The sequence below is a fragment of the Mirounga leonina genome, unplaced genomic scaffold, assembly GCF_011800145.1.
Source record: "Mirounga leonina isolate KUSES-001 unplaced genomic scaffold, KU_Mleo_1.0 Mir_166, whole genome shotgun sequence".
Taxonomy (NCBI): Eukaryota; Metazoa; Chordata; class Mammalia; order Carnivora; family Phocidae; genus Mirounga; species Mirounga leonina.
The window spans coordinates 37973771-37990612 of NW_023270418.1; the positions used below are offsets into that span (position 1 = coordinate 37973771).

Below are 16842 nucleotides of genomic sequence, written 5' to 3' on the forward strand. Positions count from 1 at the left end.
AACCAGCCTAGTTTCCTGAGCCTCCCTCTGACTTGTGGGACCCAGATCCTGCTCCACTGCCATCCTGGCTGGTCAGGGGGCCCTGACCCCACCTCTCTGGCTCCCCTCAGCCTGCAGAACTTTATATAATAAAATGAAACCTTTTTGTATCAATTCTGGGCCTCTGGTGGATTGTGTTTGTTCTCTGATGGGAAGCCCAGATGGGGAAAGGTCTGGAATGTGGTAGCCTCCTGGTCCTCATCTCGCGTTCCTTGGATTTCCAAGTGAGGGGGGGCTTTATTGAGGTCCTACCCTCCCCGCACTTGGGGTTTAGGGACAGGAGTCAAGGCAGGCTTCCTGGAGGAAGAGCTGGGGAGGAGGGGCAGAACCACCAAAGATGCCCCTGGGGAGAGTGGAAACTCTGAGGAGTCCCCCAGGTCCTAGACCCTCTGGGCTGGTTGGGCCAGTTCGCCCTCTGCCCCCAGGCTGGGTGGTTGCAGCTCGGAGGCTTCCTGGCCTCTGAGAGCAGGACAGTCTTAAGCACCAGACCTGGGCGCAAAGCGGGACTCTTGGGTCCGCCCTCCGGCCCTGGCTGCTGGGCGGGGCTGCACCTGCCGCCGCCGCCGGGCTCGTCGCTGCCGCGCACCTGGCCCAGGTGAGACGTCCCGCCCCCGCGGTCGCGCGAGCCCCAGGTCTTGGCAGCAGGTGAGTGGCTCAGACCCACGGGGGTGAGTGGAGCTCGCTGGCTCCCGGGAGCCGGGACTAGGCTTGGAGCTTGGGGGCCGGGGCGGGGGGGGCTTGCCCAGAAGAGCCTCTGGGCCGCGGCGGGTGCGGTCCCGCAGGAAGTGGCTCGGAGTCGGGCCGGCTGCCCCCGTCGCCCGGAAGCCTGAGTTCGTCCGCGTCCCTGCCCCTTGGGTCTGGCGGCGGGGCGGGGGGTGGGGGACGGCAAGGGCTGCTTTTCCCGCTCCGCCCGACTTGGGCAGTGGCTTCCTCGTGACCTTTGCCCAGGAGAGGGAGGAGGAACGCCGAGGCGCGCGGGGACCCTCGCCTCTGCCCCGAGCTCGGATCCCGGGCCTGAGGCCTCCGCGGGCTCCGGGGGTGTACGGAGGAACTGGCTGGGGCGGTGCACGGCGCTGGTCGCCGGGCGGAGCTACCGTCATGCGCGCGCCCCTGCCCTCCGTGCGCGCTCCCGCCCTTCGTCTGCGTCCCCGACCTGTTGTGCTAGGCCTGCCCGCCACCCGCGCGGCGCCCCTGCGCACCCCGACCTGTCATCCGCGTCCCCCTCGTGCGCGCCCCAATCCGCCATCCGCCCTCTGTGAGCGCGTCGGCCTCCGTGCGCGTTCCCTTTTCGACGACACCCGAGTCCCCGCCCTCTGCGCCCGCCCCCGACCAGCCTTCCCACTGCTCCTGGAGGGTGGGGAACTAAGTCTGGCCCTCCCCTCGGAACGGCAGACCGCCGGAGGTGGGGTGTGTAGTGGAGGAGAACCGGGCGTTGCGGCCCCTGGGGAGCAGGACGGAGCCCCTCGCCTGCGGGGCCACAGCCTTTCGTGCAGTTCTTCCTTCGGGAGACACGTCGGGGGCGCAGCGCGTCCCAGATGAGCAGGGGATGCTGGAGACTATGGGGTGCTCAGCTGCAAACCAGACGGCGGAGGGGTGGGGAATGGGGGGGATCGCCTCCCACCGCTTGAGCCGAGGGAGTCAAGCTCAAGCCAGAACATAAGCTCGGGGGCTGGATCTTTCTAGGAACCACCGAGTGTGGGGCAGAGTGTGGTGGGTGGTGGGGGGAGAGGGAGGGGGCCTTGGATTCGGAAGGGCCCTTCTGGACAGCGCCTAAGGCCATGTGGGCTTCTTTGCGCTGACCTTGGAGAGTGGGCCTGGGGGTGAGGGTGTACTTTAGCAGCAGAAGGGGAGGTGTCCTGTCATGGCTGTGAGATGGTGACACAGAGGGGCACATAGAAGCAGTCTGGCAGGAGCTTTGAGAGGCAGCAAAAGTGGTTGGGGCTCTTTGCTTCCCACCTGGGTGCTCCTATGCAGGTCACTGACTACTGTAGGAGGTAACCTGGGCACCAGGCCCACTGAAGCACCTTCAAGGAGGGGCTGGTACTGTGCTAATGTGCATCCAGGAAGCTGAGGCTCAGTGGAGAAAGGGTGCAGTCAGATCTTCCTACAGTTCTGTGGGGACCCTGAGCCCAAGATGCACCATCATCCAAGGGTCTTGAGGGCCATGGGGGGCGGAGGTTGAAGAGCAGTGCTGGGACAGGGTCAGATTAAGGACATAGAAAAGCCCATATTGAAGGTGGCCCACTGGCGGGCCTCTGACCCTGGGTGGGTGAGAACAGGGACAGGGCCTGAAGGGGACCCTTGCCCAATTCTCTGGGTAGTGATGCCAGCCACCTATTGCTGGGCCTTGAGCCCCAAGTCAGTCTGGGGGGGGGGTCAGTGGTGACAAAAGGAGATCCTGGCCACCCCCCACCTGGGGTCAGAGCCCAGGAGCCTCTGTTGAGGCCTTTTCTTTGCTCCCTTATCTGGAAAGGCTGGGGGATGGGGTGGGGGGTGGGGACTGTCCTCCCATCCCAGCCTGAAACTAAGGTCCATGTGATAACACAGCCCCCTTTTAACTGCTCACTGTTTGGGGACTACATGGGGGAATCAGATAGGGAGGGGGCCCAAAAGCTCTGCTCAAGGCCCTATTATTGGCAGGAATTTCCACAGGACCCTCCTTACCCCAGCAGGCCACAGGTCAGATACACACTGGGGCTGCTTACTTGGGCCAGGGGGAGCAACCTGTAGGCCCCCACCATCCTTAGTGTAGCTTCGTAGGCAGTGTCCAGGAAGCTGGCTCTCCTCGTGTGTGCGCAACATGGCCTCGACTGGGAGTCTCCTTAGGAGCCCCCCCCTCACATCACCCTGGGCTCCAGCCCCTCTGCAAGCTCCCCTCCACCCTCCAGGCTTGGCCTCGGGAAGTCTGATGCCTGGGTGGGCTGGGGTGGGCCCCAGAGGAAGGAGCCGCTTGACTCAGAGTTACAGGAAGAAGCAATGCAGGCGGGGCAGGCGGGGTGAGAACTACCAACTGCCCGCCTGCCTGGGATGGGGGTGGCTGCCTGGGTGGGGTTTAGGTCTAGGAGAGGATGTGACTGCAAAGCCAGGAAGCTACAGGGAAAGTTCTGATTAAAACACACACAAACAAAAGACAGGTCCTCACTGTGCTTGGTGATGTGTCCTGGCCGCAGACCGGGTTGGGGGCCCAGCTGAGCAGAGAGTTTGCTCCCAAGCACACGTCAATGACCTCAATGACCGACACTCCCCACCAGGAGGAAAGAGCCGGAACCAGGTGACTTCGTGTACTCCCATAACGGCCCTGCCGCTCCGCGTGAGCCTGTGTCCTCATCCTTGGACACCATTCCAACCTGAGGCTGGTTCTCCGAGTCAGGCCTGGCTGAGGGGAGGCCTGCAGCATGTGTGGGCATGGTATGTGTGTGTCCATAAGAGCAGGGGGTGACAGGAGGCTGTCCGCACGCCACGGGCAGCAAGGGCAGGTGTGAGGTGCTGTGTGTGTGGTGTGGGGCTTGCGCAGATGCTCATGGCTGTGCACCCTGTGGGAGCTGCGGCAGACAAGTACGTGCTGTGTGGGGGTGCGGCCAGAGTGCTGGCGGTGTGGGGAGTGTGCATGGAGGCCCACACGCCGAGACGGTAGTTCAGGGCGCGTGGGGAGAGGGCTGTATGTGCATGGGGTGTGCAAAACAGACGACGCAGGGGACGGTGTGCAGGGGGAGGGCACCTGTCCCTGGATGTGTGGTTTGGCCTTAGCTTCCAGGAAGGCTCAAGGCTGCCTTCCCAGGGGTAAAAGCTCTTCTGAGCTTGAAGACGTGGGAGGGCCGCTGCAGGACTTTCCTTGGGATCCACCGAGCTGGAGACATGTCCTCTGGGCACACTGGGGTAGGGGATGCGAGCTGCCCAGTCTTCCATAGCCTCCCAGTGGACTGGTTCTCCTGCTTCAAGGACCTGCAAGACTGCCCTCCACGGGAGCGCTTCTGGAAGGAACCTCCTCACCCCTTCCCTGCCTGATGCTCCACCAATTCCCGAGGAAATCCCATCCCAGCCAAACCCAGGGCTTCTGGCTGTGCTGAGGCCGGGCCAGATCCACGGTGGCATCACCATGCAGAAGGAATGGTGGGGAGGCCAAGAGACTTGTGCCTGCAAAGCCTCAGGGGCCCGCAGGGTGGGGAGGATGGCCTGAGGCAGGAGTGGAGTACCTGCTGGATCACTTGAGTGAAACTGGCGCCAGGGAGGAGGTGGACCCAAGGCTCTGGCTGTCAAGGAGGCTCTCAGTGAAGGCCCCGACGCCGGGGGTTTTGGCCCCTCCTTTCAGCCCAGCTCACTGTAGAGCTTTCTGTGTCAGGAGGCATGAGTGGCCACTGCCAGTCCGGGTTGGGAGTGATCCCAGCCCCCACACAGGAGAGAAGAGCCACCTACGGGTGGGGTGGGGGTTTCCCTTGGAGAACTAGACAATGTGGACAAGAGTCTTTGGTTTTGGAAATGACAAATGGGTGGGGGGGGATGCAGGTGTGGGACCCAGAAGGAGGTGGGACCCATGAGGCCTGCTGGAGCAGACTCAGGCCAGCCAGGCCTCCATGACTGCGGCCTGGCTCAGCCTTGGGCGCTGCCTGCCGTGTCCATACACACACGGGCACATGGGACATGTCCAGAACAGAACCCTGCAGGGGGAGTGCGGCTCAGAGTCCAGCAGCCCACACTTACCGTGTGGTGGTGGGCAAGTTTCACACGCCCCTCTCTCTCCACGGCCTGGGTGAGCTCGGGGCTGCCGTGCAGCCCTCCTTGTATGTGGCACCCCTGTCCCGGGGGTAGTGGGAACACAGCCACCTCCCAGCCTCATGAGGGGTGCTAGGGGTGTGCATCCATGGTCCCTCCCTCCATCACGGTGACCCTGGGACAGGTGAAGTCCACTCTGAGGGCCCCTCCCAGCTGCCTGGGCTGTGCCCACTCAGCCACACGTGACGTGCTCCACATGCTGCTATGCTGGCGTCCCCAGAATCCATGGGGCAGCTGGTGCAAAGTTACATGTTAACTCATCCAGTTCTTGTTGAACTTTCTCCTTTGGGATGGCAGCAGCCTTTGACCCGTCCTGGTGCCCTGACTGACCGGCCACAAAGACAGAGAGTGCCCACCCCCTGGGGGACCAGTCTGCTCAGCCAAGGAGCCCCGTGGAGCCGGGGGGTGGCACCACTGCCCAGCCTGCCTCGAGGAGGCCCCGGCCAGACCATGGCAGGTAGACGGGTCAGAGAGGGACAAGCATGGGCCCCACTCCCACCTCCTGTCCCTCAGGCTGGCTCCACCTGTGATGTTGCCTGGGCTCTCAGCTTGGCCTCCAGCCAGGGGTACAAAGGCTTATGCTTGCCCCTCCCACATAGCCCAAGGTCCTGACCCCATGATTAGGACAAGCCCAGAGCCCTCTCCTGCCCAAAGCCTCCAGAACATGGTTGTGGGGGGTCAACAAAGCTCAGGGACACTGGGAGTGGGAGCTGGTGGGGGGCCCCCAGGGGCAGGATGAGTAGATGTGGGCTGCTGAGAGACCACCCCATCAAGATGATGGTGGTCTCCTCTCATGTCCCACTAGGACTCTTCACCCTGATTTGAAAATCAGAAAATTTAGGTCTCAGGGAGCTGGGAAAGCTTGCCCATGACCAGGAGTAGAGGGTCCTGGAATCCCATGCTCCCATCCCAGGTGGAAGGTGCTGGCAAGCTCAGCACCAGTGTTCACACTTGCTGCAGCTTCCCCAGCAGAGGTGGTGGGGCGAGGGCTGCAGTGCCAGCTGCTCACCTGGGGTGGGCATTGCAGCAGTGGGCAACAGGTGTGCACAGAAAATGTGGGAGCTGGGCTCATGTCCTGGGTGGATGAGCAGCCAGATGGGCCCCCACTGGTCTGGGGTGGGTCAGCTCAGCTATGACTCTAGCCACGGCCTTCCAGAGCACATCGAGGTCAGGCAGAACACCCAAGACCCAGCTGCTACTGGGGGAAGACATGCCAAGTGCCAAGCCCTGTCCCTGGTGGGACTTGTGCATGGACATGGTGTGGCCACCAAGCAACACCTGCCACTAACCATCTTGTTTTTTTCCTGGCCCACAGACCATCTGTGGTTGGTGGGACCCCAGCATCCCAAGCATGGCTAACGCCTGGGTCCTCTCTCTGTAGGCCTCTGCGACAGGGCCCCTGACTTCCTCTCCCCCACTGGAGACCAGGCCCTGGGGCCCACCCTGGGCAGTGTAGTGGCTCTGAACTGCACAGCCTGGGTGGTCTCTGGGCCCCACTGTCCCCTGCCCTCAGTCCAGTGGCTGAAAGACAGGCTGCCGCTGGGCGATGGGAGCCACTATGACCTCCATGAAGACTCCTGGTAAGAGATGGAAGTGTCCAAGGTGAGGTGACTACCCTGGTTCTACCCATGGCCACCTATACCCTGGTCTATAACCACCTGGACATGGGCAGAGTGCCACTCTTGACACAGACTAAGGGTTAGTGACTGCAGGGACAGGTGGCCCCTGCGGACAGGCGCCTTGTAGACTGCCCAGCGCCATGGGTGCCAGCACAATCCTATGGCCTGAATTAGGCATTGCCCCCCAAAACCCAGACCCAGGATCAGGGTGACTATCCCCAAACAGAGCCACACCCCCACCAGGTTCTGGCTGCTTCTCTTAGCTAGTCGGGCAAGGATCACTCAGGAAGCCCACATCTGCAGCCTCTGTGGTTCAGTCCGACAGGTGGGGCCTAGGGGCATCCACTGATGCTCTCAGGCCCCAGGTGAGAGAGTTGGGCCTGATCTCCCCAGGGTCAAGGACAACTTATCAGAGGTGCTTGTGTCCAGTGTTCTGGGGGTCAACCTGACCCGTGCTGAGGACTATGGGGCCTTTACCTGCTCCATCCGGAATGTCAGCTCCTCCTCCTTCACTCTTTGGAGAGCTGGTGAGTGGGATACGCTGGGTGGAGGGTGGAAGGGAAGCCTGGGGAGCCTTGAGGCTCGGAGAACGCTGGGTGGGGGTGGCAGTGGTTCAGGCTGTAGCTCTGTCCCCAGGCCCAGCAGGCCACGTGGCCGCGGTACTGGCCTCACTGCTGGTGCTGCTGGCCCTGCTCCTGGCGGCCCTGCTCTATGTGAAGTGTCGCCTCAATGTGCTTCGCTGGTACCAAGACGCCTGCGGGGAGGTGGAGATGAACGGTGCGTGGGGCCGGGGTGGCCGAGGGGGATGACTTAGCTATGGGGCCTCCCCAAGCTCAGCTCTGGGTGGGCGGGTTGCTGGGCAAGGGGGGTGGTGGTGGAGGTCAGCAGCGGGGAGGCGTCAGCCCTCGGAAGGCTCTAGCGAGCACACAGTCCCGGAAAGAGCCCGCGCTGGAGAGGGTCTGGGCGCGGCCTGGGGGCGGGGTTGCGGGCGTGTGTGCGGGATCTGCGGGGTGGAGATGTGGTGGGCGGGACTGGTCCCCGCATGCGCGTGGGGAGAGGTTAGAGGACCCGGACTGGGGGGGGCGGGTAGTGAGCCGCGGCGGCCGGGGAGTGGTGGGCCCGGGCCTAGAAAGCGGAGCGCTGACCCGCCGCCATCCGCAGACGGGAAGCTCTACGACGCCTACGTCTCCTATAGCGACAGCCCCGAGGACCGGAAGTTCGTGAACTTCATCCTGAAACCGCACCTAGAGCGGCGTCGGGGCTACAAGCTCTTCCTGGATGACCGCGACCTCCTGCCGCGCGCGGGTACCGCGGGCCCCGCCCCTGTCCCGAGACCGGGCCCCGCCCTCCCATGGCCCCGCCCCATCTAGCTCCGGGTCCCGCCCCGTTCTGGGCCCGGGCCCCGCCCTCCCCTGGGCTTCTCCAGGCCCCGCCCCCGCCCCGAGACCGGGCCCCTCCCTCCCATGGACCCGCCCCGTTCTGGGCCCGCCCCCGCCCCGCCCAGGCCCCGCCCCTCCTCGGCCCCGCCGACGCCCGGTTCCCGCAGAGCCCTCCGCGGACCTGCTGGTGAACCTGAGCCGCTGCCGGCGCCTCATCGTGGTGCTGTCGGACGCCTTCCTGGGCCGGGCCTGGTGCAGCCACAGCTTCCGGTGGGTCCGGCGCTGGGTTGGGTGGGCCCCCAGCCGCGTCCCCCTGACGGTCCCGCCCCCGCAGGGAGGGCCTGTGCCGGCTGCTGGAGCTCACGCGCAGACCCATCTTCATCACCTTCGAGGGTCAGAGGCGCGACCCCGTGCACCCCGCGCTCCACCTGCTGCGCCAGCACCGCCACCTGGTGACCCTGCTGCTCTGGAGGCCCGGCTCCGTGGTGCGCAGAGGGGTGTGGGGAGGAGCCCCGAAATAGGGCTGGGTGGTACCGGGCTCCAGAGAGGGGCTCTTCCACGGGCATCTGTATGGGATGGGGGTTTGTGAATGGGCCCGTGGGTGAAGGCTGTGTGGCCTGCTGCCCAGAAGAGGGGCTTCCTTTGAGATCCCTGGAGCCAGGTGAACACACCCTTCCAGGTGTGCTCTTTGCGGCCAAGGGGAATAGGCTAACGCCCCATCCTGGCCCCCAGGCGCCTTCTTCAGATTTTTGGAAAGAGCTGCAGCTGGCGCTGCCACGGAAGGTGCGGTACAGAGCAATGGAGGGAGACCCCCAGACCCGGCTGCAGGATGACAAAGACCCCATGCTTATTGTACAAGGCCACGTCCCAGAGGGTCGGACTCTGAACCTGCAGCTGGACCCCGACCCCGAGGGGGACCTGGGTATGCTCAGCTGGCCCCACCCCTGACCCTGAGAGGCTTGGCCTGGGCTGGAGGTGGGGGGTCCACAGGGCCAAGGAGCCCAGAAAGGGGTCCAGGTGGAGGGGACTCCTCCCTGCAGGCCATAGGTGGGCTTGACCCCCCAGCACACCCTCACTGCTTCTTTCCTGGGGGCACTTGGGCCCAAGGCCTGCCTGGGAACCTCCAGGACCTCAAATGCCACCATGCAGGAGGGTGAGCAAGGAGTGACCCCCATGCATGGGTCCCGGCAGAAGTCAGGCCGTGGGCAGCCTAGCCTTAGGCCTGGTGGTACCCTCTTCCCAGGTGTCCGAGGGCCAGTCTTTGGGGAGCCGTTAGCTCCACTGCATGCAAGTGGGATCTCGCTTGGAGAGGGCCGGGGCAGCGAGGTAGATGTCTCCGACCTCGGCTCCCGCAACTACAGCGCCCGCACGGACTTCTACTGCCTGGTGTCGGAGGATGACGTGTAGCCCCCACCCGCCAGAACAGCAAGATCTCCAAGGACAGCTGGGTGCAGGGTGGGGTGCGGTCTTTCTCCTCTTAGCAGGACTACCAGCCCTGAGACCCTCAGGGAAGGGGAGTTGCTCCAGTGTGCCTCCTACTGCCAGGAAATAAAGTCCTTTTAGATCCTGCCTGGGCCTCAGCCTCTCCTCTCCTGGGGCAGGAAGGGGGTATGCAGCCCCTGGGTGGGGCACCCCTCACTTCTGTCTCAGGCTGTCCGTGGCCCTCAGCCCCTCCCCTTTCTTATCCCCACGTTCACTCGGTCACAAATCTGGCTGTTCCTGCTGTCCTGACCATCCTCCATCCTGAGCCAGCTCAGAAACATCTCTTGTAGTAGCCTCTTTGGGTCTATCTGCTTGGGGGCGTGACTGTCCCCAGCCCTGTTCTGATCCAGCCAGGTCCTGGGGGAGGGGGCAGTCCTCTTACACTTCAGGTACTGAGCTTTAAGGAAGAAGTCTTTTGCTGTAAACATATGAGTGGGCCTGGTTTGGTGACATGGGATCCCAGGACTCAGTCGGACAATATGAGTCCCTGGTCAGGACACCCCAGGCCCAGCGAGGCAGGGCAGAGAGAGGTGTTGGGTGTGTTTGCCACATGAGGACGGTCCAGCAGGGCAGAACCGAAGCCAGGAGAGCTCCCGGCTCTCCCAGGAGTGGTCACTCTTCTGTGCACAAGGCCCTCAGCTCTACTGTGTCTGGGCCTCAGCCGGCCTCAGGGCTGACTCTGCTGTCTGCCCTGTTCCCTCCACTCTCACCAGCTCTCCGTGAGAGGTACTGTCTTCCTTGTCCTGGTCTCCTGACCTGGAGAAGCCTCTGGGTGTGCTCAGGGTGTGAGTATCCTCAGGGGCAGGCATGGTTGTGCTCAGGGACACTGCTGAGTCCCTGGATTGGACCCCGGGTTGGGCCAGCCGAAGAAAGTTGCAGGGCTGTGTTCACGGCCACCTTTATTCCCAGCATTGGGAATATTCCCAGACCTGGTCACCACCCCACACACCAGAGCAGCCTCAAGCCCTGCCCTACCCCCTGCCCTATAGAAGCCAAGTCCCTGCAACCAGCCCCCATCCCCTCCCTGGTGCCCAAGGCCCTTCAGAGTTGCACACGGGGCTCCATCGAGAGGCCCCAGGCCATCAGCCTCCGCCGGGCTGGCCAGTGAGCAGCGCAGAGCTGAGCCTGTCCCTTGGAGGTTGGGCCACGCTGCATCCTCCTCCTCCAGGAAGGCCTCACCTATGGGCCTAGGAAGTCCTCCTTTCGATAGCCCTTCTGCAGTGGAGAGGGGGCCCAGAGTTAGGGGGCCTGCCTTCCGGGCCCTGCTCTCCCCAGGCCCCACCCTTCCTGGTCTGGGCCTGGACCCCTCTCTCATGTTTCCTATTCCCTGAGTCTCCTGCTCCACAGGAGCTCCTCGGTCCACCCCCCTCCCCACTGTCCCCCACCCCTGCCACCCCACCCTACCACCCCGATGTCCTGCACCCCTGCCTGCCCCAGATCGCCAGAACATACCGCCCGGAAGTCTCGGTGAAGCTTGCTGTACCGCCACAGATTGGCCAAGAGGCTGGAGGCTGCTCGGGAGGACTTCTCACTGTCGGGACTGGCGGGGAGCTGGGGTCAGCAGAGACACAGGCTGGGCCATGGGGAAGGGTGCGTGGGGGAGGGGCTCACCTGTCCCGCTTCTTCTTGATGAAGACCAGCTTTCGGAGCCCGTCAAAGTAGAGCAAGTCTCGGGCGGCAATGGGACTGGTCACCACCAGGTTGTTGAGCACGGCGATGATGTTGACCAGCACATCGGCTGGGGGAGACTTCTCACCCACGCTGCCGGGAAGCTTCTCAATCAGGTGACTCACCACCTTGGTGGCTGCCGGGAAGCCAGGAGGTCAGGGGGGCGGGAAGCCAGCCTCCACCTCCACTCCCAGCCACCTTAGCACTTCCGGTCCCCCCCACCTCCTGTCTGTTCACCCAGCGCTAGCTTGCCAGGGGCCAGCCCAAATGGACAGCAGAAAAGAAGATCCAGGTGCGAGCCCAGCTAGGCAGGGTGAGGGCAGAACCCAGGCTTCAGGACGGCCTGACTCACACATCTCATCCTTGTTCCTGGCATTCCGAGACAGGTTTCGGATGAGGCCAGTCAGTGAGCGCAGCTGGTGGTGGTCAGCGGTCCGAACCCGGTCCAGCAGCGGGTTCAGGATACGCTCCTGCCCCAGAGCCAGGCGGCTCAGCACGCCCGCCCACTGCGGGTGGGAGAGGAGCTGGTGAGAGCGGGCGAAGCCCTGGCCCCTGTGGCCTGTACTCTAGGGTGGTTCTTCTCTCTGTCCCTCTGTCCCTCTCTATCTCCCCCTGTCCCTCTCTATCTCCCCAGCCAATCTTGGGGATTCTGAGGCAGGACTGGCCCCTCGCTGTCTCTCACCTGCTCAGTGCACCGTCCCCTAAGAGGTCTCCCTGCTTTTGCCTTCACACCCCAGCCAGGAGCCTCACCAAGTGTGACTTGGGTTGGCCCCTCCTCAGCTCAAACGTCTCCTTAAAGCCAGCATAGAACCTAAATCTCGGGGGCTTCCGGGGCCTGTCCGGTTTGGGATGCTGGCCTCATGCTCTTTGCTACCCTTCAGGTGTTCCTCCAGCTGCATGTCCTGTCCCTCCCTCTGATGTCTTGGCTCATCCACGTATTTGCACTCGTCCTGCCATCGCGCCCCAACAGAATAAACTCCTAGAGCCCTCCTGTGCCCTCTCTGTTCACCCGTGTGTCCCCCGTGCAAGGCCAGGCATGGATCCTCACCCTGCGGTCGCCCGCGGTGATGTTCTGCAGCGCCCCAGCGGCCGCCTCAGTTGTGTGTGGGTTGAGCTCACAGCGCTGCAGCAGCCGATTGTACAGCCCCACGATCTGGGGGCTCCACAGCCACTCGAGACCCTTGGGGTCCTTAGACACCTCGGCGAAGGTGAGTGTGTCGGCCGTGAGGGGCAGCTGGGTGGGAGGTGGGGAGGGTCAGCTGGGCTCAGGCCGGGGGGCCCCCCAGCTCCCAGCTGCCCAGGTCCGTGCCAACCTCTCGAAGCCGCCGGCTCTGAGGCGTGAAGCAGCCCACCACCTCGCTGGATGGCGCCCCGGCCATGTCCCTGCGGCCCCTGCCCTCGAGCCGCTGTAGGGCTGATGGCGGCATCTCGTCATACAGGCGGTAGGACAGGTTCCTCAGCACGCACACAGCATTCTCCACGCTCTGCAGAGGGCAGACCGTGGTCAGACTGGGCTGGAAACCCCCAGGGCCCTGAGGCAATGGCCGCCCCTCACCTTGTCCTCGCACTTGCCCACGTCCAGGGCATGGTTGATATAGGTGACCAGGGCATCCACCAGCCCGTGGCACTCACGCATCTTCTGGCGAGTGGCCTGGGAAGCTGAGCTGAGGTTCCTGTGGGTGGAGGCAGATCAGAGATCCCCAGTGGGAACCAAACCCAAGGGCTGAGACCCTAAGCCCCAGCCCTCTCCTTCCCCTGAGCTGGGCCGCACCCCTTAGCACCTGCTGGCCCTGGCCTCTTTGCATGCCCATCCCCCATTCACCCCTCTGAGTATCCAGAGTGGGGGTTATGAGTGTCAGATGAAGTCCCCGATTTAATGAAACCTGAGCCTGTGCCCCCAGGACCTATGACATCTGACATGTCAGCCACACCCAGCTTCCTGTCCCACTTCTGCATCAGCACCTGCGCCTCGTTTGGCCAGCCCCCACCTCCCTGGCCAGCTCCACCTTGCCACTCAGACCTCAGGGTCAAAGGCCCCTTCTCCGGGCCTCCCCTGCCCCCTTCCAGGCACTCAGCTCTCTCCCCATGGCCACCCTCTTGGCCTCTCCCAGCTGACTGCCCCCTACCCATGCACCTGAGGAACCCCGTGGCATTATAGAAGATTTCAGCCTCGGAGGCATTCTGCTGGATGAGGGGTGGTCCCCCCGCCCCAGAGAGGGGGCTCAGAACCAGGTCCGTGAGCTGCTCCAGTGTGTCTCGGGCCAGGCGGTCCTTCAGATGGTCGCTGGAGGACAGGTTCCATAGGATCCCTGGGGCAGGTGGGGCCACGGCCGCGGTCAGTGACAGCCTGCTGGTCCCTCCAGCCCCTCCAGGTGGCATTTGGAGCCTTCCCCGGGAGCCCCCTAGAGAGCCTGCGTGTGAGCCGCAGGTCCCGGGGGTGTGACACAGCAGAGAGCACAACGCCCGGGGACAAGGGGTCTGGAGGCTAGCTGGGGACAAGGGGTCTGGAGGCTAGCTGGGGACAAGGGGTCTGGAGGCTAGCTGCGGAGATGTGCCACCGGAGTAGCTGTGGGGGCGCAGGGCGGTGGTGTGGACGGAGAACAGAGAAAGGGACAAAAAGGCGGAGGGAAGGAGAGGCGCTGGCGCGGGGCTGGGGGTGAGGCCGGCCACCTGTGACGTTCTTGCGCAGCTCGTCGTCTTGCTCACGCAGCGTCCGCAGCAACTCGAAGATGCCGCTCTCCTCCACCAGGGCCAGCTTGTTGTCTGCGTTGTCGTAGATGAGGTTGCGCATCGCGCCCGTGGCATGGCGCTGCACCTCCTGGTTGGCGTGGTTGAAGAGCTTCACCAGCCTGGGCACAGCCTGCAGGCTGCGGGCCTGCACGCGGGGCACGTGGGTGTGAGAACGCGCACGCATCGCACCGTGCATGCAAGTGTACGCAGGCGGATACCGACGACGGGACGCCGGCAGGTGCGCCCGCGTGTCCCGACGCATTCGGCTGCACGGAGAGCTGTGCCTGTGTGTGGCTGGTGCGGACGTGTGCACAGGTGTGCAGGTGTAGGAGGGGCGCAGATCACTTGCTCCTCCCCCTTCTGTGCCGGGGAGGCTCTGGGCCACACGGGGTCTGCCCAGCCAGTGTGGGGCATCAGTGAGAGGTGGCCAGGGGCCAGAGATCAGGGAGGAGTGGGGGGCCGATCGGGTGGTCAGCAGGGGTGGCTGGTCACCTGCTTCTTGGCTCCAGCGTCACTGTAGCACTTGTGCTGGATGTAGGCTGCTCCCAGCACCTGCAGGTTGGGGTCTGAGGCCATGAGGTACTTGACTGCCGAGGGCAGGTCAATGTCGTCAAACCTGTAAAGACAGGGGTCGGGGTCAGTCGACCCTGGGGACGGGCCAGGGCCAGGGTAGAAGTCCCATCCCCAGGCCAGGCCCAGCTCACCCGCTGCTGAGCCTCTGCAGAGTGCGGTGGCTGCCGTAGCTGTCTAGTCCACGCACATCCGGCAGGTGGCTGGCGTCGGCCAGGCTCAGGCTGAGGCTGCGCACAGACGGTGCTCGGGCCACAGGCTCCAGGACACCCCCTGGCACCGCCCCGGCCCCGACGCGGCTGCGATGGCTGCCCTGGAATCGCTGGAGGGTCCGCATGGCCGGTGCACGGATGGTCCGGCTGGGCGGCCCCTCGGTAGCCTCCGGCCAGTCCAGGCCCCCTGCCCGACTGGAGCTGGCCTGGCGCTCATAGGCGAAGGCCCTGTAGGCGGAGGCGGCCGGGGGCTCCAGCTGCTCGGACACCACGCTGTAGCGGTCATCCAGGCCTCCAGCCCCCAGCCTCAGCGAGCGCAGGGACAAGGTGTCATAGTCCACCCGGCTCCCCACCCCAGCGCGTTCGTGGAAGGACAGGGGCCGGGTAGGCATGGGTACAGTGGGCTGGGCTCCCCCATACCCTGCAGCCCCAAAGGTGCTGCCCCCGTTGTGGGCAGAGCTCAGCCTCCGACTGGAGCTCAGGTCCACAGCTGAGCAAGAAGACCAGGAGGCAGGGCTGTAGGTGGGCTTGGCAATGTGCCGGAAGGTCTGTAGGGAGGGCAGGGAGGAGAGCAGTGAGGGGGTGTTGGGGGCTCACTGGTCCCTCTCCCTGACCCTGGAGCTTCCAGCTTCCCCCCAGCCTCCCCCACGAGACTCTCCAAGGCATGGGGAGAGTGTCACTCACAGAGGTGTTGTCCCCACCGAGGCCCTGGGAGCGGGAACTGAAGCCAGGCTGCAGGGTGTGGTACTGACCGCGAGATGTGCCTGCCAACAGGAACAGTGGTAGCCTGACTGGGTCAGATGGCTCACGGGTCTCCTCCAATATCAGCCCTGGTCGGACCTCTCCCACAGCCCCCTGCCCCTCCAGCTGTGCTGGGGGACGGGCACACTCACCCCCCTGACCTCCTGGTCACCTGAGAAATGTGCCAGGGACTCCATCAGCTTTCCAATCCCTGCCCAGGGCACATGCCCGGCCCCCTCCTCCAGGAAGCAACGCTGACCTCCTGTGAGCCCGTCCTGTGCTGTGGTCACACAGGATTGATGCCAAGGACACACAGTCCCCTGTCCCACCTGGAAGAGCCACACCCGCCCCATCCAGCCACATAGGAACTGGGGGTGCTGGCGCCAGACTGACTCTGGTGAGTGGACAAACAGGTGGGTGGGTGGAGGGTGGAGAGATGGGGGAGGAGGAGGTAGGGCTGGTGGGACCGTTGGAAGGATGGGCGGATGGATGGGAGGATGGACAGATGAATGGCTGTTTAGATAGCAGTTGGGTCAAAGTCAGACAGAGACAGAGCGTGGGAATGGTCGGGTAGGTGGGCTCCATGATCTCTGGACTGGGCGGGGGGCGGGATCAGCCTCTGCTAGGGTCCCTGCTGGGGTCACGTCTTGGGGGAGAAGTGTCATATGTCCCCAGAGAGCCTGGGCAGTGACCGGCTGAAAGGACTCATGTTGTGGGAGGAGGAGGGGGCCTCAGCCTCTCCCCCAGCCTCTGCGAGCTGGATGGTCTGGGGGCTCCCCTCCCAGCACACTCCCCAGACCCGCCCTGGTTAATGAGGCTTCTGGGCAGGGGCTATTAACCCTTTGACGCTCGTGAGGCTCAGCCTGGGGGGACACACCTCCAGCCTGGGGACCTTACTCCCACCCCCAAATTATACTCCTTCCTCTAATTGGCAGGCTTGCCAGGGTGGTAATTAACCCCTCCCTGCTCCCTCCTCCACCCCATGACCCCTGGGTACCCAACTACTTAGCCACCAGCAAGTCTGAGGCCCAGGCAGGGGAGGACTCAGGAACCCAGGCTGCTCTGGCTGACCCTCTTCCCCTGCCAAGTGGCCCGCATCTGGAGACCTGTCCCAGAAAGGGCCCTCTAAAGGTCCTGTGAATCACTGTGAGAACTGGGGTCTGGACTCCTGACATCCTGGGAAGTTCCTCTTACTATCTAACCTCTATCCCTGTTGCTGCAGCCTGGCAAGGGAGGAAATGGCATTTCCAGAACAACTGCCCTGAACTCAGTGTGTGTGAGACCCTTTAACATGCACGCACGCACAGGCACACGCACAGGCACACGCACATCCACACCCTCACACACAGGCACATGCATATCCATGCCCGCACACACAGGCACACGCATATCCATGCCTGCACACGCACATCCACGCCTGCACACGCATTCACACACACAGGCACACGCACATCCACACCCACAGAGGCACACGCACATTTGCACGCACACACAGGCACACACACATCCACACCTGCACACGCATTCACACACACATCCACACCCACAGAGGCACACGCACATTTGCACGCCCACACAGGCACATGCACATCCACACCCAGAGGCACACGCATTCGCACACACAGGCACATG

At 63.8% G+C, this 16842-nt stretch overlaps 2 protein-coding genes across 8 annotated transcripts in view; one reads left to right on the forward strand and one right to left on the reverse strand.

Moving 5' to 3' along the window:
• Nucleotides 1-3125: 3125 nt before the first annotated feature.
• Nucleotides 3126-9452, forward strand: SIGIRR (single Ig and TIR domain containing). 7 transcript variants are annotated; one of them, XM_035013666.1, is made up of 10 exons: nucleotides 3126-3447; nucleotides 5107-5266; nucleotides 6191-6389; nucleotides 6822-6955; nucleotides 7065-7205; nucleotides 7590-7733; nucleotides 7975-8077; nucleotides 8142-8292; nucleotides 8540-8729; nucleotides 9051-9452. In XM_035013666.1, exons 1-10 carry the CDS (start codon nucleotides 3445-3447, stop codon nucleotides 9212-9214), a joined length of 1389 nt encoding a protein of 462 aa, XP_034869557.1. In that variant the 5' UTR covers nucleotides 3126-3444; the 3' UTR covers nucleotides 9215-9452. The 7 variants fall into 7 exon arrangements, with proteins under 7 accessions (XP_034869557.1, XP_034869558.1, XP_034869560.1 ...); XM_035013667.1 differs by having other exon boundaries at nucleotides 5110-5266; XM_035013669.1 differs by having other exon boundaries at nucleotides 3126-3310.
• Nucleotides 9453-10310: 858 nt separating this feature from the next.
• The window catches only part of PKP3 (plakophilin 3), a 9295-nt gene continuing 2763 nt past the window's right edge, over nucleotides 10311-16842 (reverse strand). The window contains exons 3-14 of the mRNA XM_035012412.1: nucleotides 15154-15233; nucleotides 14392-15017; nucleotides 14180-14303; nucleotides 13628-13832; nucleotides 13092-13266; nucleotides 12513-12630; nucleotides 12271-12441; nucleotides 12006-12191; nucleotides 11310-11463; nucleotides 10901-11093; nucleotides 10742-10829; nucleotides 10311-10504 (exon numbers count right to left, since the gene is read on the reverse strand). Of these exons, the coding sequence (XP_034868303.1) occupies nucleotides 10469-10504; nucleotides 10742-10829; nucleotides 10901-11093; nucleotides 11310-11463; nucleotides 12006-12191; nucleotides 12271-12441; nucleotides 12513-12630; nucleotides 13092-13266; nucleotides 13628-13832; nucleotides 14180-14303; nucleotides 14392-15017; nucleotides 15154-15233 (2156 nt within the window). The 3' untranslated portion in view covers nucleotides 10311-10468. The remainder of the gene's footprint in view (nucleotides 10505-10741; nucleotides 10830-10900; nucleotides 11094-11309; nucleotides 11464-12005; nucleotides 12192-12270; nucleotides 12442-12512; nucleotides 12631-13091; nucleotides 13267-13627; nucleotides 13833-14179; nucleotides 14304-14391; nucleotides 15018-15153; nucleotides 15234-16842) is intronic.